At 44.9% G+C, this 24,623-nt stretch overlaps 1 protein-coding gene across 1 annotated transcript in view; it reads right to left on the bottom strand.

Annotated features, from left to right (window-relative positions):
* Nucleotides 1–24,623, bottom strand: part of ablim2 (actin binding LIM protein family, member 2) — a 92,312-nt gene that overhangs the window by 42,157 nt on the left and 25,532 nt on the right. The window contains exons 4-9 of the mRNA XM_083789276.1: nucleotides 21,971–22,083; nucleotides 20,835–20,961; nucleotides 19,390–19,483; nucleotides 5,145–5,232; nucleotides 2,898–2,956; nucleotides 2,022–2,072 (exon numbers count right to left, since the gene is read on the bottom strand). Coding sequence (XP_083645402.1) covers nucleotides 2,022–2,072; nucleotides 2,898–2,956; nucleotides 5,145–5,232; nucleotides 19,390–19,483; nucleotides 20,835–20,961; nucleotides 21,971–22,083 — 532 coding nt within the window. The remainder of the gene's footprint in view (nucleotides 1–2,021; nucleotides 2,073–2,897; nucleotides 2,957–5,144; nucleotides 5,233–19,389; nucleotides 19,484–20,834; nucleotides 20,962–21,970; nucleotides 22,084–24,623) is intronic.

Below are 24,623 nucleotides of genomic sequence, written 5' to 3'. Positions count from 1 at the left end.
AAGCCGTACAATTACACTTTATAGTGTCTTGTGACAAACTACAGTAGCTATTTTCACTATTTTATTTAGATGTATTTGTCAAAATATTCAAAATATGCATGACCAAATGAGTGTCTGTGAGTCGATAGTGGTTCTCGACATATGAGCGTCCTATAGGGCTGTCACCATTACACATTTAAGTTGGAGATTCATAGTTCTTTTTTTTTTTTTTTTTTTTTGCGGCTTACGCCTTTTATTGATTTTTTTTTTTAAGGGACAGATAGTAGGCTGACAGGAAACGGGAGAGAGATGGGGGGATGACATGCGGTAAAGGCCGTGTCGGGTCCGGGAGTCGAACCCGCGGCACACCGCGACTGGATCACCAGTCCGGTGCCCAGACCGTTACGCTACGGCCTGGGCACATAGTTCATTTTGACACAGATAATTGCGATTGACGATTTCATTATGTTTTTTGCATTGAACATTGGAACGTCACAAATTATATAATATAAATATCAGGGCAGATATGAGAAATTACTTAAATATACAACAAATAATCTCATTTAATATTTTTGTATATATTCTTTTCTTTCCAAAAGAAAAATCACAAAATAGCGTGTGGTGACAGTCTTACTGTATCTACACTAGATCCTCTTACTGTGCACAGTAACTTGATCATAGCGGGAATTAAATCCCTCTCACTCAGCAATCCTGTTTGGTCAGCTGTTTGTGTGTACGCCGCAGTACGCGTGCTTGTGTGTGCGTGTGTATATTCGTATTAACGATTGTGTGTGTGTGTGTGTGTGTGTGAGTGAGGACGTGTCCAGTATGTGGGTTTGTGTGCGCGCACACAGCACTCGTCTCGATATAAAGTGTGCGTGTCGTAGCTTGCAACCCGATCCCCACACAACCTGTACCTGCAGTCCACACCCCTCCAAGCTCACACATATTGCTGCGTCATCATCAACACCACCAACACCACCACAACCACTAGGGCTGGCCCCCAAAGCCATTCCTCCATTTATTGGGGTTATATTAGTCTTCCCGCGGCACCTGTGAAAAGCCAGGTTTCTATACTTACTGCTTGCGTAGTGCAAGGATACGGTCTAGAGACGGCCTACGCTGGTAAGTTGCACAACACACACACATGCAGAGACCGTTTGCTAGTGTCGTAGTCGAGTCCACCTAAACTTAAAGCGAGTCCAGGTCAAGTCCGAAGGGGGGGGGGGGGGTTTCCGAGTCAAGACCGAGTGTGGGAGGAGCTTGAGTCCGAGTCAAGGGTGTGTCGAGGGCGAGACCGACGGGAGGCGAGACCAAGTGGAGACCAGATTTTTTTTTCTTTTTTAAAAGGTACAGAAAACACTGTGAGAGCAGGCAGGCGCGTCAGCTACACTCCATTACTTAACAAAATAGCTGGTCTACAGTATAAGCGCCAGACGGCTCTCCTATAGGTTAATGTGAATGGGCTCCTCACAATATGTGTATATTGCATTTATTTAATTGCATGGTAGTGACTAGTGACTCACTCAGTGGGGGAAGAGTCCTGAGTCCCTTGGTCAGAGACTGAGTCAAGACCGAGTCAAATTACCTACGTGCGAGGCTGAGACCAGACCGAGTAAATGAAAATGTGGAGTTGTGGACTCGAGTACTACAACAGGCGTATGCTCTCTATACATAGCTGTCAAAGTGCAGAGTGAGGATCCTCACGAATCAGACTGTCAGTATAGCGAAAGAACCTTCGAACGTTTCGGGGGGCCAGCCCTAACCGCCTCACACAATGGCCAATACCCCCCCTGCACGGGGATTGGCCAGTCTCTGTTGTCTACATGCCTGTAATAGGCCAATCGAGTCGATATCTAGCCGATAACCAGCAATCAGCGGCATAGACAGGGGTTAAAGGAAGAAAAAAAACAATTAATTCCAACGTCCCAAAAACCCATGCAGCAGAGCAGGGGAGTCTTTGGTGAGGGTTGTGGGGGGGGGTTTGGGGGGACTTGGGAAAAGGGTGGAGCGGGGGAGGGTGGCTTTACCGGACCACCGACCTGCGGATCGGGCAGGACGAACTCGTCACTGATCTGTATCCGCACCTGCTTCTGAGGAAGAGGGAGGCATGGGAGGAAGGCGGTCAGAAGGCGACTGAAGGAACCAGGGCTCTCTCACACCTATTATATACACCTAGTAGCAGTGGTGGAAAGTAACCAAGTACATGTACTTAAGTACTAGAAGGGTCCGTTTAGTTTCCAACTGTACAACATTTAGCTGATATGAGGACCACCTTGGCTGGAACGCCCTCAAGGACTACTGGTGGTCCCCGGCCACTGGGCTAGAAGAAAGGCAGTTCCACTGTGGCTCCATCAAACGCACAGTCACATCGGCAGACAGAAGGAAACCAACGTTTCCAACGCCAGGTGCATCAAAAGCCCCCGGCATCGAAACTATGCTCACTGTTATTTATCACTTTGTAAATAAAATATATCCCACCTGTGTGAAGTGAGGGGCGCTCTTATCATCATACGTACATCCAGGAACAGGAAACAGTATATAATATGCCACCTCCTTCTGGAAGCTCCATTTATGCACAGAGACAACAGTATAGTCGCCTAATGATACAATTTGTTACCTCATGCTAAGATAAGACGGGATTCTTTGGACCAGTACAAAAAGCTCTGATGTCGGCCCTAGCTGACGGTAATCGGTTGCATAAAGGAATTTGATAGAATAGGAATTCTATAGGCTGGAGATGATTGCCATGCCCATTGTGGAAAAAAGGCCATTGCCATGGTTTCAAACGTTGGCCTTACAGTATATTGACACCGGGCTTGGCCTTGCAAGCATACAGTATACTCTGTGGCATGTACAGTAGCTGTGGCAACACGGCCTGAATCAAGTGTAAAACCCCTCCTTGTTTCACGACTCACCTTGCTCTTCTCCTCCTGCTTGGCAGCTTGTCTGCACGGTGGATGCCAGATGGTATTACCTGGAGGAGGAGGACCACACGCACCAGTTAGCATCCACAAACCACACGCACCAGTTAGCATCCACAAACCACACGCACCAGTTAGCATCCACAAACCACACGCACCAGTTAGCATCCACAAACCACACGCACCAGTTAGCATCCACAAACCACACGCACCAGTTAGCATCCACAAACCACACGCACCAGTTAGCATCCACAAACCACACGCACCAGTTAGTATCCACAAACCACACGCACCAGTTAGTATCCACAAACCACACGCACCAGTTAGCATCCACAAACCACACGCACCAGTTAGCATCCACAAACCACACGCACCAGTTAGCATCCACAAACCACACGCACCAGTTAGTATCCACAAACCACACGCACCAGTTAGTATCCACAAACCACACGCACCAGTTAGTATCCACAAACCACACGCACCAGTTAGTATCCACAAACCACACGCACCAGTTAGCATCCACAAACCACACGCACCAGTTAGCATCCACAACATGCACTTCTAAATCGGTAGTTCCCAAACATTGTCGTGCCATGGACCCAGTTAATGTGTAAAATAGCAGATAGCTATGTTTCCAAATTTGGACAAAATACATGAAACAAGAAAAAGAAGATTGAATCGGAAAAGGGATCTAGTTTAGACCACGATGAAACTAAACACTTTTAAGCCCAATTCACACTTCGTCATACGACAATGTCACACGCTGAAAATAGCCGATCTACAGTACAAGGTCATCACAGATTATACTTTCACTCCACTAAAATGATTATTATAATAGTGTATTACTAAACAGACATTACCCACTTCAGCCATTTGAAAATAAATAATCTACAGGCTCACAATGCGTTATGATGCGACACATTGTGAGCTTATACATCTGCTAAAAAGATTATTATTCATTTGATACATTTGCAAAGCAGGAAACGTCCTACTTTTGGTAGCCTACTTTACCACTCTAAGTACCAATAGTTTTGTACTCCAGACTTTTACTTGTAACAGAGTATTTCTACATTGCAGTATTGATACTTTATGTTAAGTAAAAGACATGCGAGTACTTTTTCCACCACTCAAATATAATAATAACTCGATGAGAATAGTTTGCGTGACACAATAACTATTGTGTGACAGGAAGACAGTGTTACGCTGACTTCCTGTCTGTCTGCCAAAGGATTGATTTCAAGATTACTCTGTCAGTTTATGAAGCACTGCGCACACACACACACACACACACACACACACACACACACACACACACACACACACACACACACACACACACACACACACACACACACACACACACACACACACACACACACACACACACACTCCAGAAATATGCAGGTCTGCAACAACTCTCGGTTGTATTCAATCAAAATGACTTTTATTGTTGCACTGTAATTGTATTCTCATATTTGTATGTCTGTTTTATTTCAGGTTCCATATTCCAGATTTAACTCTACTGTCACATCACATGATTGCAGATCAGTTGTAGTATTTTTAAGTTAACAGTGGTTCTCGTTTTCATGTTTTGATTTAGTCAACAATTTAGTTTTTAATTTTAGTCAGTCTCTTGAATACATTTTCATTTTGTTTTAGTCATCTGAAATGTTTCAGTTTTAGTCTAGTTTTAGTCAACTAAATATCATAAGATTTTATTCTGCTAATTGTACATTTTAACAAAAACTTATTTTGGCGACACCATAATGGCTGCTTTTACACTTGGTTGCATGCTGAAAATAGCCGATCTACAAGCTCACACCATGTCGCAGCGCAACGTGTTGTGAACCTGTAGATCTGCTATTTTCAGAGCGCAACACCGGAGCCCAACCAAACATAAGATTACTTGAAAATCCACCATTCAGTAGGCTACTGTAGGCCAAAACGATCACTTCTCTCTTAGACAGGAGATCACCCCTCTTCTTCCACATATACAGGAGTAGTGTTTTATATTCTGTGATGATACTGAACTTGTTATTTTTCATGTCAAGTTGATGAATAGAATACACAGGATCCAAATGGAATCAAGACTGCAAGGACTTCTTTTTGTGCTATCCTTTTAGAAGTGTTTGACTTCTAAAAGACTTCTGAAGTGTTTATACTTTGTTGCTGATTGCATTTCTGTCTAATAAAGTATTCAATCAATCAATCAATTGAGTGTGTGTGTGTGTGTTTGTTTACCTTGGAGGTACATCTCCTCCCCCTCTCCAAACATCTGCTCACAGCGGGCACAGCGGGCGCACGATGGGTGGTAGTGCTTCTCACCGGCCTGCAGCGCAACACACACACACACACACACACACACACACACACACACACACACACACACACACACACACACACACACACACACACACACACACACACACACACACACACACACACACACACACACACACACACAATGCTTACTTCTGCTCCAAATATTGTACACACACACACCACTGCGCATGGCGACATGCTGTGTGATTATACATCGGCTATTTTCAAAAAGCTTATAAGTGAATGCATGTTTTGTAATAATAATCAAAATCCACAAAGTAACTAGGAACTCAAGTTTTCAGAAAATTGTAGAGAAGTAAAAGTGCAATATCCATTTATCCGTCTAATATTCGGAGTAGAAGTGAAAGGATAGAAAAGTACATACAATACTTGAGTAAATGTACTTCCCACCATGCACTGCTTCCCACCAGGCCACCCCCCCCCCCCCCCCCAACAGGAAAACAAGACATTCAGTATAATGGTGTGGTCATAGTAACAGGAAGTCTCAGACGTTGATGGATGATTTCAAGGCTCTCTGCCCGTCGGTGCATTTGTTAAATTGAACTGACCCGACTTCACCGCACGCACTGACACGCTTTTTACTAAATAATGCCTCAAAAGACCCTTACGTGTGTGCGTGTGTGTGTGTGTAATGAACGCTACATTTCATTGGTTTATTCAAAGGGGCTGACACAGCATTAGTAGTCAGTCCTCTCCGGGCATTTTGTTAAACGGATTGTAATTCACGTCTCGAATTGAATTGGTCACTTTTCTAATGGGGAAAAAAGTAAAGAAAAACGAAATAATTACCACTGCTGCTATTCATTCTATAGTCACTAGGGGGAGGGCTTGTCCAGGAAAATAAAGTGTACAGACTGCATTTTGGACTACAGACTGCATTTTGGACTATTGCATCTTACAGACAGTAAGGGGGAAGGACAAGCTGAGAGGGTTGCATAATTAATTAAAAGCAATCTTTTTACATTAATAATCATTTCATGTAATCATGTACTGCATCTTGCCCTGGTCTGATCTAATGTGATAATTGAGCAGCAGCCCAGCCTATCCAGAGAGATGTGGTTAAAGACACAGCTGTCCTACTCTTACATTACATCATCGACTCAATTAAAACCACTATAAAAAAAAATATATAATATATATAAATGAGTTCAACTCAATCTACCAGGCTGTGGACCCTTATTTAACCCATTCTGACCGGGCACCCATTTTGGTGTTGGCATCATGTTATGCTTTAGCTATTGAAAAATAGCAGATCTAGACGTTAGTGTTGTGTGGGTCAGGGTGATACATTATATCCTTGTGTTGCCGGGCGGAAACCTCTTGGGCTGTATTTTGCTCTTTGGCCACTCAGAATAGCCAAATGGCATTGATCACGACGCCTCCAGGTCTTAAGTTAAGTAATAATACATGGTACTTAAGACACTTTTGGTGTTTTAACGGCCTGCTTGATCACGCTACGGCGTCCCACAGATGCATCACAAATACAGCAGATCCTTATGAGCTTGTCCATCTGCTATGCTCTTCCTACTTTTGGATTTTAATTCAGAAAAGTAACAGTTTTGTACATATGAAGTTTCCACCTGACAGAAGTGCAATGTGTGCGCACGTGTGCCTGTGCTGCGTGTGCGTGCGCACGTGTGTGTGTGTGTGTGTGTGCGTCTGATGCCAGCCCAGCAATGAGGTGTGGTGTGGTCTGCGTCTGGGGTTTCACCAAAGTGGGCATTATGCGTTGGTTGGGTGGATTTATTTAATAAGGGGGTTGTGGTGTGCACATTCTTCCACCATATATTCCTTCCTTCACTCATTCCTTCATTGATTTAGTGCAGTTTTACTTCCTTAAAATGTCTTTGAACGTATTTGCTCTGTGCACGAGTGTGCACGTGTGTGCAGGAATGTCTGTGCAATACTCTCCCCCCCCCCCCCCCCTCTCTCTCTATGGACGAGAGCTCTTATTCCCAGGGGAGATTTCTAACCTTTCTGTCATTCTATATAATCTTCCACAACCATATGTCTCCTATACCCTTTCTTCATCTCACCCCAATCGTTGGATTGATTTCTCTCTCTCTCTCTCTCTCTCTCTCTCTCTCTCTCTCTCTCTCTCTCTCTCTCTCTCTCTCTCTCTCTCTCTCTCTCTCTCTCTCTCTCTCTCTCTCTCTCTCTCTCTCTCTCTCTCTCTCTCTCTCTCTCTCTCTCTCTCTCTCTCTCTCTCCTCTCTCATCTCTCTCTCTCTCTCTCTCTCTCTCTCTCTCTCTCTCTCTCTCTCTCTCTCTCTCTCTCTCTCTCTCTCCCCCCTACTCCCTATATATAATTACTATTGGGTCAAAAGCACATTGAGAGCTTGCAGATCGGCTATTTTCGCTACCTTTCCATGGCACTCTTGTACGGCCAACAAAATAAAAGCATAAAAACAAGATATGAAGATACAAGGTTTCTGCAACACCAGCGACGACATGAGATCCCCCTGAGCCCCGTTCAGAAACACCCCGTCGTTCACGGCGGAGCTCAGGTCCGATTACCCACCATGCTAGGAGGGTCCCCTCGCCACAGGGGCCACATGTCTGTAGGCCCTGAAGCTTATCTGCTAGGGAACGGACGAGAGAGAGAGAGAGAGAGAGGAAGTTGACTTTGAAATACGGAGCCCTTTAGGCGATAAAAGGCTTTGGACCAGAATTGAAAGTCACACATGGAAAGCGTATGACAGTCAGAGGGAAGCTGATAGCATACTATATTACATGGCTTGGTTGAATGCTTGATTCTGATTGGTCAATCGCCGAAGTCTGTAATTTCTCTATAACAGACCGATGCCTAATCAAACCCTCGGAGCACCTGCTGATTTAATGCCGTTTCCAACATGACGGCTATGTAAACACAGACATCATCTTGGATTTTGGGTATCGAAATCGGCTGCTCTTGGTTTTAATCACCAACGCCATATTTTATACTGCCACAAGCTTCATGAGACAAAGTGACACTTTGTGAGCGTGGCTATTTTTCCAACTGTCCCTATAGCAGCCTAACGCCAAGGCCGACGGGAATGGAAGTGGATGTGTTGGATGCAGCTCAACGTCAACTTTACTCGGGTATCTAGTTTGTCGCCGTCCAACCTTCCTAGCCCCTGTTATTAAACACATTAACTGCCGGGTATGCATTGATTCATTATTTCGCCCCTGCCGAGGTCTTTTCAGTCCGTGCCTTAGTCAAGGGGAAGAAATTACCCCCAGGTCCGTGAACCGGAAGTGAAACCCGCCTATGTTAAATCTATCGCATTGCATAATTGTTTTATCTATAAGTCACATCTGCTATTTTTGAATAGCCAACAAATACTGTAACAAAAATGGTTAAAATGAGTGTGATGCTAAATTAACTATTGTAGCATCACCCCTCCGCCCCCCTTAAACACACACACACACACACACACACACACACTTTGAGAACCAATGACGTATTGCTGTTAAGGTTCCCGAAACAGTGGTGCAGTGTATATGTGGGGGGTGGATACTGGATAGGGAGTATAGCTGGGTAGGAATGGCAGCCACTTTAGCACTTTAGCCAGTGCTAAAGTGAGGGAGGGGAGTGCAGGGGAGGGTTCACTACTTACTGTACCTGCCCAGAGGGAGAAGAAGAACAGACTCCATGTTCTCCTTTTGCTCACTTCCTTATTTATCTATTTATTATATAAAGGCCATCTGTTTCCTCCAACCATTCTCTATCTTTCTCTCTCCATCTCTCCCCCTCCCTCCCTCTCCAAATAACTTCGGTTCCAGAACTGGTTCCGTTCTAGATAATGGAGCCTTTGGGGCGCCCGCTTGGCCTAGCGGTCCAGGCGCATACCACATATAGGCTATAAAGCGTGTCGCAGGTTCAAATCCCGATCCCGACGACCTTTGCTGTCTGTCATTACCAGTCACTCTCTCCCCGTTTCCTGTCTATTCTCCACTATGTCATATCAATAAAGGCAGAAAAGCCCCAAAAACATAAAAAAGAAGAAAAATAATAATGGAAGTGGCTGCGAACTGGCCCGTGTTTCCACCAGTATTAAGTAGAATGGTGTAAGGCTCAGTTCCATTCTGGTCAAACAGAGTCAGGGTGTAAGGCTCAGTTCCATTCTGGTCAAACAGAGTCAGGGTGTAAGGCTCAGTTCCATTCTGGTTCAAACAGAGTCAGGGTGTAAGGCTCAGTTCCATTCTGGTCAAACAGAGCCAGGGTGTAAGGCTCAGTTGCATTCTGGTCAAACAGAGTCAGGGTGTAAGGCTCAGTTCCATTCTGGTCAAACAGAGTCAGGGTGTAAGGCTCAGTTCCATTCTGGTCAAAGAGAGTCAGGGTGTAAGGCTCAGTTCCATTCTGGTCAAACAGAGTCAGGGTGTAAGGCTCAGTTCCATTCTGGTCAAACAGAGTCAGGGTGTAAGGCTCAGTTCCATTCTGGTCAAACAGAGCCAGGGTGTAAGGCTCAGTTCCATTCTGGTCAAACAGAGCCAGGGTGTAAGGCTCAGTTCCATTCTGGTCAAACAGAGTCAGGGTGTAAGGCTCAGTTCAATTCTGGTCAAACAGAGTCAGGGTGTAAGGCTCAGTTCCATTCTGGTCAAACAGAGTCAGGGTGTAAGGCTCAGTTCCATTCTGGTCAAACAGAGTCAGGGTGCTGCTGTTGTGCATGTTGGCTCACTGGAAACACTCTGCTACACCAGTGGGTCTCAAAGTGTCCTTCAGTGGATTCCAAATGGCCCCGTATGGGTGTGTAACTCTGAGAGTGTAACCAAATGGACCCATTTTTGCAGTTTGAGAACCACTTTACTCTCTTTGTATCTCTCTCTCTCTCTGTCTGTCTGTCTGTCTGTCTGTGTCTGTCTCTCTCTCCATGTTAAAGTTCTCTCTCTCCCTCATCTCACAATTTCAGGAGCCAGTAGGCAGGGGAGGTGATCCATTTCTGAGATCAGAATAGATCTTGTGGAGTGAGGCAGAACGAGCATGCTCGCACACGTGCACACGTGTGCACACACACACACACACACACACACACACACACACACACACACACACACACACACACACACACACACACACACACACACACACACACACACACACACACACACACACACTAATCACTGGAGACACTATATCAGCGATTTTTTTTAACCTTTTATGGTCCCCCATTTTGATATGTATATTAATTAGGTCACTGGCCCCATTTCATTTGAGTTGCTAACTCTGTGACACGAATTTACACAGTCAAATCTGTTTGTACAAGATTGATATTAACTAACTATCAATCATTTAGACGGGGACCCCCCCCTGATGCCCCTCAACGTTCCTCACGGTTCCCCTCAAGTGGTTTGTACACTAGATGGGGCTCTTTGAGTCTCATTGAAACCAGGAACCAGGAAATCACGTGGGACACCAAAACACATCTCCCGTCCACTCCCACATTAGAGGGTTTTCTAAAACGCATCTATCTCCGCTCCTGTATAATACATACAGTAGGCCTACATATTCTGTGACTTACTATGGTAATATGGGGGGACAGAAGATGGCAGTGGGTGGTAGTGTTTAATGCGGAGCGAAAACAGAAAATACACTATAGCAAAGAGCCCTGAGGGACTCCGGATTTAAGTGGTTGTAACCAGAGTGACTCACAAAGGTCAAGACCAGAGTGAATGACATGGAACCGAGTCAACACTCAACAGAACCTCAGGGTCAAAGGTCACATTTAGTGCACAACAATATGGCGCTTCAACCATGGATACCAGACAAACATCTAACCTAGTATCTATGACGTTCACCCTGTGGGCTGGGGCCCACTGGCGGGCCGTCAGGATACTGGAAGTGGGCCCCCAGATTATTGGCAAAAAAATATATCAAATGGTATTTGTAGAATAGGTTTCAGGTCTTGATAAGAATAAGGAATAGGAACTTAACCCATTCTGACCGGGCACCCATTTTGGTGTCAGCATCATGTTATGCTTTAGCTATTTAAAAATAGCAGATCTACAAGCTCATATCGCGCCACCGAGTGGCGCGATACGAGCTTGTAGGTCTGCTATTTTTTTTTTTATCGAAGAACGACTGACATTTTTAGAATCTGATCTCAGGTCAGAATGGGTTCATCAGGACCAGTGTGTGTCCGGCGGAAACCTCGTATGAATCTGATCTCAGATTCAGGTTAATACTGTAGTATACTATGTTGGGTCCTTTGATCCAACTCGGAAAACACAATCAATCGATTGATCGGCAAAGAAAAGACGCTCTGCAAACGCATGCGTCACAGTCCCACCCATTTGACCACGGGTGGGCCCCGCAAGAGCTTTTTGAGATTTTGAAGTGGGAACTGATCTGGAGATGGTGGTATAGGCACCACTGATTTAGTGCCTTCAAAGTAAATGAGCATTTGTGCCTGTCGTAGACATGCACAGAGCAAGTTCAGTTATAGGGAACCTCAGTGCAGTCGCTGCTGGCTGTTCATTGGGCCGCCTCAGCATCACGCTCTCATTCACATGATTCACTCAGCCAATCACACACTCTCACTCCATCTTCATACCGGCTACTTTAACCGGAGGTTTGCATTCCTCCTCCTCCTGCTTCCTTCCTTGCTTGCTGTGCTGTATTATTTAGCGTGCTGCTGTATACAAACCTACTGCTCACCCACCTCCACCCCAGCTACCGCACCTGTCGTTTTGGATCTACTGTTTAGGTACGGGGGATTCAGAGTCCCTATGGTTGGGACTGATGCGCTTGATCTGAGTACTTAAAAAGCAGATGCAATACATCACCAAACCATAATAAATGTATTGCTCATCTTATATTCAATAAATATATATTCCATCCAGTCTTGAGTTTTCCTGACTGAACTATTGAATACGAGATATTAAAGCATCAAAACTAACCACCGTGCCTGCGTGGCCAAAGGCCTGTCGTTGGCCTGTCCTCTCCTCCGTTCAAACAGGCTTTGATCGCGGCCAAATGCCGTGACATTTAAAAAGGGGGCCGCCTTCCTCCGCCCGGCCTTACAGAAGGCCATCAACCCCTGTGCATATACAGTACAGTACAGTAGGCCTCCACATGGGAATGGAATGCTCCTTCGTCACGTGGTGCTGCCATTGGATCTGAGGTGTAGTGAAGACCCTCCAAAGGGCAGCGTGTATGTACTGTATGTAGTGTATGTATGTATGTGCAGATACAGTTGACTGTGATATAGGAGCTTATTGACACAACAATGCTCCAATGCTTGGAGCCAAAGACCGCAGTGACCCCTCCACTCCCTATACGCTGCACAGGTTTTGGGGGAGAACATTAGACTTCATTTTATTACCTTAATTGGTAAACCTTTTCATGAACACTTTAGGTTCTTTTTTTTAAATATATTTTTTATCCCACGATTTTGTAACCCATTTTTCACCCCTGTGTCAATCATCTAATGTGATCCTGGGCTCTACACACCCTCCGCCAACCTGGGGAGAGCAACGGACTTAACTCATGCTTCCTTCACTTTAGGTTTTCAATTGCTAGTTTGGAGTCTTTAAAAAAAGAATAATCATGATATGCATTTCGTAAATTATGGTCCCATTAACAGTTTGACTGCGGAAAACGATTTATCAGACTTTTAATCAACCCCCCTTCACTGCCGAGATTGTTGTATTACCTTTAGAGCATACGCTGAATTATTTGGGCTTTTAATCCGCGAAAATCCAGCAAAAAAAGCTCCCCTGGTTTGTTGTGATCCGATCGTACCATCCACCATCTTGGTGCACCCGGAAGACGCACACAAGACCCGTCTCCATGAGGCGTTGTACCCCATTCAGTTGCATTGGCCTCAATTTCCCAGAAGCCCTAGCAGCCCACAGCATGTGACGATTTCCGGTTTTTCTATCACAACAGATGCGCCTACTCTCTTTCTCCGCGGCGAAGAAGAAATTTCTTTTTTTTGTTTACATTACGGCGGATTAAACACATAAAACAAAACTCGCGTATGTCCGATATGGCAGCGACATTAACCTGGAGTAATCCATTCAAAGCACGGAAACTGTTAATTAGGTTTAATTTAAATAAGTATATAATATAAATATAATAATATAAATTATACTAACCCATTTTGGACTGAGGACGATTCTACATCCTGACAGTTTTCTGAAAAAGCTATGTTTCTATGTCAGTGGTTCTTCGATTTTTCAAAAATAGCAGACCTACAAGCTCGTAGTGCGCCACTCGGTGGCGCGCTATGAGCTTGTAGATCTGCTATTTTTCAATAGCTAAAGCATAACATGATGCCAACACCAAAAGGGTTTCCCGCAGGCTTCAACAGGGTCTGTACAAACAATGGCGTCTCCTTGTCCGTATTTCTTTATGGTCCATGATCAAAAGACTGTAAAGCCCCCCTCCCTACGCTGCACACACACACACACACACACACACACACACACACACACACACACACACACACACACACACACACACACACACACACACACACACACACACACACACACACACACACACACACACACACACACACACACACACACACACACACACACACACACACACACACACACACACACACAAACATCCGATGATATGCCAACGAGAGATGAATGCATGCATGTACCGGTAATCTATTTTGTGATGTCATTCAAAGAACACGCACGCATGCACGCACTCACACAAATTCCATTTATGTTTCCGACATTTTCTCTGAAAGCTTCGGAACCAGATACATGTTTATGAAAGGAGAGAGAGAGAGAGAGAGAGAGAGAGAGAGATGAATCGAGAGGAGAGAGGGAGTGATGTGATTTGATGTGAGGCTGCTTTGTTGTATCTTCCATAACCCTGTTGTGTTGCAGGGCTCTCTCTCTCTCTCTCTCTCTCTGTGTCTGAGTCTCTCCACCCTGAGAGTATCTCATGTCGCATGGCAGGAGAACAAGGGATCTGTTCACCCAAATCACATCTCTACCTGACCCCCCCATCCCTCTCTCCCTCTCTCTCTCTCTCTGTGTCTCATTATCTCTCTCCTGCTCTAATGAACTGTTGTTCCCCTCCAATCCTGTCACCCTTTCCTTTGTGCCGTTACACACTTGTCCTGGCACTCTCTCTCTCTCTCTCTCTCCCCCCCCCCCTCTCCCTCTCTCCCTCTCCCTCTCTCTCTCCCCCCCTCTCTCCCCCCCCTCTCCCTCTCTCCCTCTCCCTCTCTCTCTCAGTGTGAGGTCATTCAGGTCTAGACTGTAAGCCTGTGTTACAGTATTATCTCACAAAGACTTCAAAAATACTGTATTTTTGTAAAGAAGAAGAAACATTTAAAATTATAATTCTGTTATATTCTGATAGTAATCATTGCTATAGAGCAAAATTCCAATGCAACAAAATGCCACATCTAAAGCCCAAACCTCCTTGGGACAAAACCGTTTTAGGGTCAACCACACCAATGCAACTCAATGAGTTGCATTGGTGTGGTTGACCCTAAAACCCGTCGCGTCCCGTCTCCACCCTTTGGTGTGGTTTGGGCTTAAGTAGTAGTAGTTCTGTCAGGTTTTCAACGTAGTCAGTGGGTTCCAGGAGCTACGAGTGGTCATTTTGAATGGCTTGCAGGGAAGGTTTAGAGTCCCAGGCAAGACGTGGCAGATGTGTTTTCCCGTTCATACAGTATGGCATATGGCAACATTGTCTGCTTTTTTTTAAGATATTTTCTTTCGGCTTACGCCTTTTATTGGTTTTTTTGAAGGGACAGACAGTAGGCTGACAGGAAACGGGAGAGAGATGGGGGAAGACATGTGTCGGGCTCGGGAGGCGAACCCGCGGCACACTGCGAGTCTGCGACTGGATTACCAGTCGGGTGCCCAGACGGTTACGCCACCGCCTGGGCCAACATTGTCTGCTTGTCATTGTGTTCAACGCCAAAAACAATCCATGTCACTCTCTGCCTTTAGTTTCAGGTATATTCAAGGCACAAAGGTGCTTTATGTCACTGCAGCTATATGCTCTAACTCAGGGGTCGGCAACCGGCGGCTCTAGAGCCGCATGCGGCTCTTGAGCACTCCCCTGGTGGCTCTCTGTAGCATTACAAAAAAATCGATGAAAATGTATAAAGTTTATTTTTTCACATTTTTATTTTTCATTTATGGTTTCTGTAGGAGGCAAAACGTGACAGAAACATTCTTAAGTTTCCCAAATTTGTAAAAATGTGTAGAATAAATATTAAGTTTCAATAATGTCAACTAAAATTCGCGTCATAGCATGCGACGCATGCTGCGCGCCAGACACTATTATAAACAAACCGGTGGGTGTGTGAGGCTGGTGCCAGCTGCTACGCTATGGCTTCTACAGGGAGAAAAAGAAAGATAGCAGACGAAAACAGAGGATTTAACAATTCGTGGACAGACGCTTATGCCTTCACAGCCAATGCAGATGGATTTCCTGTATGCTTGATCTGCAGTAGCCCATGACGCAACAGCAGCCTGTTTTCGCAATCGCAGTCCAAACGTGTATATAAACATTCCGATTTCAAATATAAGGTCCTCGCCACATGTGCCACGGGGGTTAGAAATTTGCTGGTACCGTGATTAGCATTGCTGCATCCCGCGTTGTTTAATAAAAAGCATTTTTATCCGAGCGCCCCGGCTACTTTTCTCAAACGGGGTTGGGAAATCCACAGTTGCACACCGGTTGGGGGCGCGTAGTTGAAAGCCAATGGCAAAATAACAGCTCGGATAAAAATGCTTTTTATTAAACAACGCGGGATGCAGCAATGCTAATCGCTGTACCAGCAACATTTTAACACCAGTGGCACACGTGGCGAGTACTTTATATTTGGAATCTGAATGTTTATGTACACGTTTACAATGTAAATGTAGCGATTGCGTAAAACAGGCTGCAGTTGCCATGACGCACCATGGCTAAATCTGCAGTGACAAACTTATCAAACAATAAATAAAACGTGGCAAGCCGTTCAGACGGTGACTACAGTATATGAAGGAGTCATATAGACGTTGAAGGAGTCATATAGACGTATTATCTCCCGTGTTGCAACGAAACTATAGCAGCAGCCAGCATGAGTGGTGGAGTTTAAAGCTGGATCCACTTCTTAAAAGTTAGTTTGCTGACTTTGCTCCCTTCTGCTTTCTTCAGCAGTTCTGCGACTGCAACAGCCCTCTTTCTCTCATTCATGCAAACTTAGCATGCTTTCCCTGGAAATGTCTTTCAACGTTACTTTTTTATTGTTTGATAGTTTGTCACTGCAGATTAATAAGCATACAGGCAAATACCGATATTGTAAACCTCCCAAAACACGACACACTTGTGTGGAAAACATGGAATGCTCTTCCAGACAATTACGGAAGCGCACTCGCCTATATTAGTTTGCATTGCACAGTGCGCTCAGTGCGCTATTTCCGAACGTGCCCGTAATGAAAGTTAAACCATAGCGCACTTTTTATTTTGATAGATAGGCTAATATCCACTTGCAGCCCTTTTGTCTTCATTATATAAGCATTTTAAGGCTTAAATTTTTTTGCGGCTCCAGATAGATTTTGAATTATTTTTTTTGGTCGAAAATGGCTCATTCAACATCTTGGGTTGCCGACCCCTGCTCTAACTGCTAGACCCGGCAAAATGAATTGATCGTTTTAAATATTGCAATGTTAACGTTTCGGATGACTTGGTTGCTTCCAGTTCACGTTGGGGTGAATCCCATGAGGGAAAAGTGACGAGAAGTGACGACTAGTCATCGTGGGTATGGATGTAGATTTGTACACCATGCAGCTGCTGTTCGAGCAAGCTGGTAAAAAGGAAACAAAATGCCATACAAAAATGCTGATATCCGCACAAGCAGTGTGTGTACGCACGTACGTGTGTGTGTGTGTGTGTGTGTGTGTGGAGCTAATGAAGCACAGGTCAATCATCTGTGCAATAATGCATACAGTATGTACAGTACATGCAGGCTGGTGTAGCTTCACCACTCACTGTTGTGTCTGCCTCTCTCCACCTGTGTATTCAAGCATTTGTGGGTTATTGTGAATTATACATGTGTGTGTGTGTGTGTGTGTGTGTGTGTGTGTGTGTGTGTGTCTGTGTGTGTGTCTGTGTGTGTGTGTGTGTGTGTGTGTGTGTGTGTGTGTGTGTGTGTGTGTGTGTGTGTGTGTGTGTGTCCTTCAAACATAGAGTGGGGTCGAAGCTATTAGCCCAAAGTGGAGAAAGCATGTCGATGCTGGAGTCAGGAGAGAGAGAGAGAGAGAGAGAGAGACATTGTGTACACATTGTGTGTGCCTCTACAAGATCCCTGCATCAAACAGGCAGCACTACATCCAGCCTCTCATGCATAATGTGTGAGTGTCTGGGTTTCCCCCCCATTAGTCCCTCCGACCTCCTCCTCACTGCATCACACTGCATTACACTGCATTACACTGCAGTGCACATTCACTAAATGTACAGGGCTTCCTCTGTCTGCCAGAAAGCAGACAGAGGACGTATAGAACACAGATGGCTGGGTATTCATCTGGTTTAGGATGTGTGTACCGTGCTTCACTGTCTACCTGTTTTGTGTGGGGATTATGGATGTAAACTAGCATCTTTGCTAAATGTATTTATTTGTATTTATCCCATTCTGAACGGGCACCCATTTTGGTGTCAGCATCATGTTATGCTTTAGCTATTGAAAAATAGCAGATCTACAAGCTCATATCGCGCCACCGAGTGGCGCGATACGAGCTTGTAGGTCTGCTATTTTTTTTTAAATCGAACGACTGACATTCTTTTAATCTGATCTCAGGTCAGAATGGGTTATTTACGTTGCATTCATATGTAACTAGAGCGCTGCCCGGCTGTAGAGCACCGAGTCGGTAACGATGGAGGTTGGAGATCCATGCCCCACCGGGCTATGCAATACCCGTTGTACCCGCGTCAGAGTACCCGTCACACCCATCTGTCTGTGTCCCTTTTATGCCCATATTTGGAGATTTCTGTATCTGTCTCTCTGTGTGTCCCTTTATTCCTATATATGGAGTTCTGTGTCAGGCATGCCCAAATATCTCATATTTTTTTCCTGTTTGTTTTCTTCCGTGGTGGAAAAAAGTACTCGAATGTTTTACTTAGGTAAAAGTATTAATACTGTAACATTTACTTAAGGTACAAAAAAGTATTGGTATCAACAGTAGAAAGTACTTATTATGCAAAAATATTTTGGAAATCGGAAATACTCAAGTAAAGTACAAATACTGTACCAAAATGTTACTATAGAACAGTACTTATCTACAATACGTTCCACCCAATCTAACCCATACTGATGAGTGATCAGTGTCAAACAGGGAGGCCTTGGGTCCCCATTTCTATAGTATTTGGTATGACCCGGCCGGGGGAATCAAACTCCTCCCAGCCTGGTTCCCAGCCTGATTCTCTATACGTTCCGTGATTTGCTTTGTCACTTCCATACTCAGTCTGGCCAGCCTCCTGTTTCACTCATAATTTCATAACGTCACCTGTTACGTAGACACGTTGTTGCTAATAAATTCTGTTTACCAAATTCCAGTAAAAAAAAAGCTATTATTGAGTCCACTTTCCTCTCTGTCCTGGACTACGGAGACATTATTCATAGGTCTGCTGCTCCTTCACTTTTACAGCGGCTAGACACTGTCTACCACTCTGCCTTGCGGTGGACTACTGGTGATAGTTATGGTACCCATCACTGTGTGCACTTTATGAGAACTCGGGTTTATCCTCTCTGACTGAGAGGCGAGATAAGCATTGGCACCTATTTTTATATAAAGCCATTGCTGGGATGCTCCCTGACAATATTTGCTCCGTGATGGAACTGAACAATAGCACCTATCAGACCCGCTCTAGTGATTTCTTAAGGCTCAAGGTTCCTCAGGCCCAGACAGAGTTGGGAAAGACAGCTTCTTTTTTTTTTTAACCCCAAAACTCTTTAAAACGGAGCTCCCTGCCATCCTTCGGTCAGTTCAAAGGAATGCTCCAGAATATCTTTTACCAGTGATTGCTCCTGCTTCAATTGATTTATTTTACTGATGGTTGTTCTGTATAAAGTTCCTTTGTAATTTACCCTGATTTATAATGTTCTGTTTGATGTATTTTGTGTATTGTAACCTTGGCTACATTGAATGTGGGTGACATGTGGCTGTGTGACGTGTCAGTCAGTGTGGTCTCTCACCTCCAGAACCTTCCCGGTGATGTACTTCTTGCAGCTTTCACACTGGATGCCGTACATGGCGTGGTAATCCACCTCACAGTAGGGGATCCCATCCCTGCAAGCACGCACGCACGCACACGTACACGCACACACGCACACACACACACACACACACACACACACACACACACACACGCACACACGCACGCACACACACACACACACACACGCACATTTAACATCTTCAAGAAAGTCTTGAACACAAACAATAGTCGACGCGCAAGCTTGGGAAACTCAACAAGTAGTGCCTGAACAGAATTTAGCCCATGTACTGTATGCTCTCGGCTTGGGCATTCCTGAAATCTGTAGGCCTCTCACAACTGATTTATGGACATTACTGAGGCTTTCAAATAATGACCACAAGCAGTTTACATTTGTAACAAGGCTGTACACGCACAGCTTTTTTTGTTTTTTAAGGATCCCCATTTGATATGCATTAGGCCGTAAGGGTCCCGTTTGTTACAAGTCTGTCCCCCCCCAAACGTTATAGAAATGTTACACGTATGGAAAGGGGGGGCAATATTAGTAACACAAGGTTTTGTTACAGTATGTTTCCAACAGTGTCACACAGCCTGGACCAGGCTGTGTGTGGCCTGTGAGTGTGACCGACCGTGAAGCCAAACCAAAGGGAGTTGAGATGGTGTTTGCTCACTGTGTGTCAGTACTAGTGCAGTGACACAACGACTTATATACTATACAGATAATGATTACAAATATACCATGATGATAAGTCATAACACAGCTAGGGCTTCAGAGGACAAGACAACCGCCAAGATGAAGATAATATGTGAAGATAGAGTACTACAGTACATGCACTTGTAGCTACAGTGCTTAACTATCAGTCATCAAAATCTATATACATAATACTTTTTCTGTCCAGGGTTTTTTATTTTTTTACAAAGGGGTGGACATTTTCCTAACCACGTGAGGCCCTATATATAATCTGTACGACAAATACTGAAAATAGCCGACATACAAGTTGTTTTATATAGAAAGTAATAAATGTTAAACATTTTCAAAATCTTTTAAACATGTTAACCCGTTTGGACAAATGTACCCAAAATGTTAATAATATCAGACGGCCTACATTTTATATCCCAAAAGGAAATGCATTAATTCGGCTTAGTGTGGGATAAATATTCCATTGCCGTTTCCATCTATAATTTAATCTCCTCCACCATATTAGTGCTGAAGCAGCCAGTGTTCCCTCTCAGATGTTCTCAAATGAGAACTGAATGTGAACACAGACTGGTTATGTTCAGTTACTGTGCCTCTGCAAAAGGGCTGCAGGAATCGTAATCTGAGGTATAACAACATGTACGTTCTTCCTGATCTTTTTCATTTATGGAATATGTAAAAAAACGTTCCATCACTATAGCTGAGAGGAGGAGTGTAATGTAACGTACTTGCTGATGTACTCTGCGTTGAGCACCTTGTTGCACACCTTGCACTTAAAACAGCCCAGGTGCCAGTGCTTCTCCAGAGCCACCAGGGACTGCTCATTCTTAAACTCCTTTCCACAGCCACAGCAGTCTGCATGGGGGGGAGAGAGAGAGAGAGAGAGAGAGAGATCATAAGAAACCCATTATACACGCAGTACAGAATAGAATAGAAGCAGGTACAGTACCACTGTTGCCCAAACAAGGGGTCGGGACCCATTTGTGGGTCACGGTCCAATTTTTATGTGTCACGACTCGAGTAAAAATCCCATTTCCTTTTCCTACACCTGACAAAAATAATAATAATCCGATCTGCTATTTTCACTAGTTTGGGTCCCATGCAGGCAAAAGGTCTAATGTCTCTTTGGGTCTGGAGCTGAAAGCTTTGGGAAGCACTGCAGTAGACAGATGAGGTTAAGACATACGCTGCATCAGTACGTCCACATGGCAGCAGGTAATAGGTATCATGTCATGTGCTGTAAGAGAGAGAGGGAGAGGCTGTGGGAGCCAGGAGACACACAGACAGGGAGGGAGAGGGAGACAGACAGACAGGGAGGAATGGAAGGAGGGATAATGTGGAAGAGAGGTAAGTGTGGACAGACAGGAAGAGAGGAACGACAGACAGACAGACAGACAGACAGACAGACAGACAGACAGACAGACAGACAGACAGACAGACAGACAGACAGACAGACAGACAGACAGACAGACAGACAGACAGACAGACAGACAGACAGACAGACAGACAGACAGACAGACAGACAGGACGAAGATGGTTATAGCAGGGAAGACGAGAGACATGGAGAGAACAGCAGAGAGACAGAGGGTGAAGGAGGGGTGGGTAGGGGGAGACGGAGGGAAAGAGAGAGACAGCGTGCTGAGTCAAGTGAAATGGACGGTTGACACAAAGGCAGGACTGTCCCCCATGTGAGTATGAGGGATGACAACAAAGTGACAAAGTGAAAAGGATCCACTGGAACTGACTGAGCAAACGGAAAACTCTACACACAAAAAGGCAAAAAGACTGGCAATGGATGAGAAACAGAAAAAGGATAGACTCTCTCTCTGTATGTGTGCGTGCGTGCGTGCGTGCGTGTACTGACTGTGGACGGCCTGTATGGGAGCAGGGCTGTTGTCGGGCAGCGGCTGGGTACACTTTTGGCAGATGCACTCCTTGCCGTTGAAAGTCACTCTGTCGCCGGCCGGGAACGGCTGTCTGCAAAAGTGACACAGAGAGAAGGAGAAGACACATCAACACACAAAGAGCATCAAAACAAGCTATTAAAGGCATGGCTCTGGGGTAGAGTAGCTGGTAGAACAGCAGGATGAGAAAACCGCGAGGTTCCCAGTTCGATCCCTGTGGGCTCCCCCAGAGGGAGTGTCGAAGTGTCCTTGAGCAAGCTGAACCCCTAATTGCTCCTATATTATGTGCAGGTTGGTGCCTTGCACGGTTTCCTCCGCCATTGGTGTGTGAATGGGTGAATGGAATACACAATCTATGCAAAGAGCCTTGGAATTACCAGTGGTGTAAAGTAACTAAGTACATTTTATTTTTATTGTTTTACTATACTGGAGTATTTCCCATTTGCAATAGTTTTACTTCTACTGCACTACATTTGAGCGGCAAATATATATTTTACTCCACTACATTTATTTCAAAACTTTAGTTACTATTACTGTGCACATTTTGATTATTACAAAACAAAATCTGTTGACTGTAGATTTAGTTGACTAGATACTAGACTAGACTAAAGCATTTCAGATGACAAAAACTAAATGAAAATGTATTCAAAATATATATATACAGTATATATTTTTTAACAAATGCTGTCAAAATCAACACTAGTATCAATGCAGTTTTTTACCACAGTGACCTGAGGCAGATCAGATCAGATGCAGCTGGAAATATATCTGCCAGAGAAAATAAACGGTGGACGATGATCACAAACCTGGCTGCTTCTACGGTTGGATTAGGCTGTAGCTGCATATTATATTTTCATATTAGGTCAACACTTGCAAATATTTCTGGCCCGGTCCGCTGGCATAGGAGCCATTTCCTGTCAGTCTACGGTCCTGTTAACAGAGGCTTAAAAAGTACTTTTTAAAATATTCATGTGTTAAAATGTTCACGGTAGCTCCATCTAAATCCACTCTGTGTCTCAGTGGCACTGAATGCGTGTTGTAACTCTTGGCCGTGGTGGGAGTGCTGGCTGTCAAGGCCTGGGGGCGGGGTGGGCGACGGGACGGGGACGGGGACGGGGGGGGGTTAAGTATGATGGGACGACTGATTCACTGCCATGTGTACAACCTGCAGCCAGCTGACCAGCTGACCTGATGGATTACACTCTAAGCAAGAGACGCTGTCACCGTCACAGCCAAGAAGACCCCAATCACGGACAGACGGACGGACCAGACAGACAGACTTTCAAGCAGAAAAACACGATGAGATGCATCGTCAGTTTGTGCAAGAAACGTGTGTCGAAACTCTTTAGAAAATCCCCCCCTATGGGAGATTTCAGGAAATCTGAACATTGTTGAAAAGATTGCACGTTATTTTCCGCTTAAAACAACATGCCTATAACAACAGCGGTTGGTTGGCATGCGGTTGACCAACTGAAATAGTTCTTGTGTAAGACATTCTCTGTCATTCCGGGCACCACTGACCAGTGTTGCCAGATTTGCGGAGAGAAATAGGCAACCGGGGTCCAAGAAAACAATCTACAAGCTCTACAACGCACCGTGCTGTGAGCTTGTAGATCAGCTATTTTGAAAAAAACTACTCAAAAAGAAAAAGGGAAGCATTTTAACAACAAAAAACGAGTGCGTGGCTCCCTGGCACAAGACATTTTCAGGTGGGGGTCTGCAGAGATTTGGGTGTCCTTGTATAGAGGGTATGCGCGTGCTTAAAGTGAGTGGCAAATAATATAGTGGCTTATAATAGGCAGGCCAGGCAACACGGCCACTGGCTGTTTCTTTGCGGTAGTAAAAGTCTATATCTGTGCGTTTCACAATGACCCTGTGTTTCCATATAGGACGCCACAAAAACACACGTTTGTTATGCGAGGGCACCGGGACGGAGATCGTATTACCAACCTCGCATATTACAACACAACACTCTGGCTCTCTGAGAGAGAGAGAGAGAGAGACGAGGGCATTGGCGAGGGCCTTTCGATATGTCACACACAAACCACACACACACACACACACGCACAACTATGAGCACACACCCTTGCATGGTCAGCGGGCACGTGGCACGTGGCAGTGAAAGGCGTGCGTACACGTGTGCGCAGCGGCTCCCCTGCATGCGTTGACGCACACACGTGTGCAGCACCCACCCATCTACACAGCGGTGTGGACAGTATGTGCTTGTGCTCATACCAGCAGATATGAATATACCATAGGGAGCGAGAGGACATTCTGCCATGTCACAGAAAGCCTTACGGTCGGTTACAGTATACTGTAGCCTACTGTACATGACACCGATGACACTGACGCATGGCCGCTCCCTGTTCCGATCTGTTCAACCGTAAAACCACAGGGGAGCTTTTGTCTCAATGGAGGACGTTGTCGACGTGCCATGTTGTTGAGTGCCATTTCTGCCGTTTTTCTCACGTGCCAGTCATCTAAACCAGTGGTTCCCAAACGTCTTCATGTCAAGGACCCCCACGTTTGGAACTAATTAGCCCCGCGGAGCCCCATTTGAAAAGATATGCCAGGGAACCCCAAGAGAGCATTGATTCTCAACCAGTTTAATTT

The sequence above is a fragment of the Protomyctophum parallelum genome (genome assembly GCF_964188405.1).
Source record: "Protomyctophum parallelum genome assembly, chromosome: 18".
Lineage (NCBI taxonomy): Eukaryota > Metazoa > Chordata > Actinopteri > Myctophiformes > Myctophidae > Protomyctophum > Protomyctophum parallelum.
Note: the sequence above shows the minus strand (reverse complement) of the source record. Positions and strands in the feature narration are given on the sequence as shown.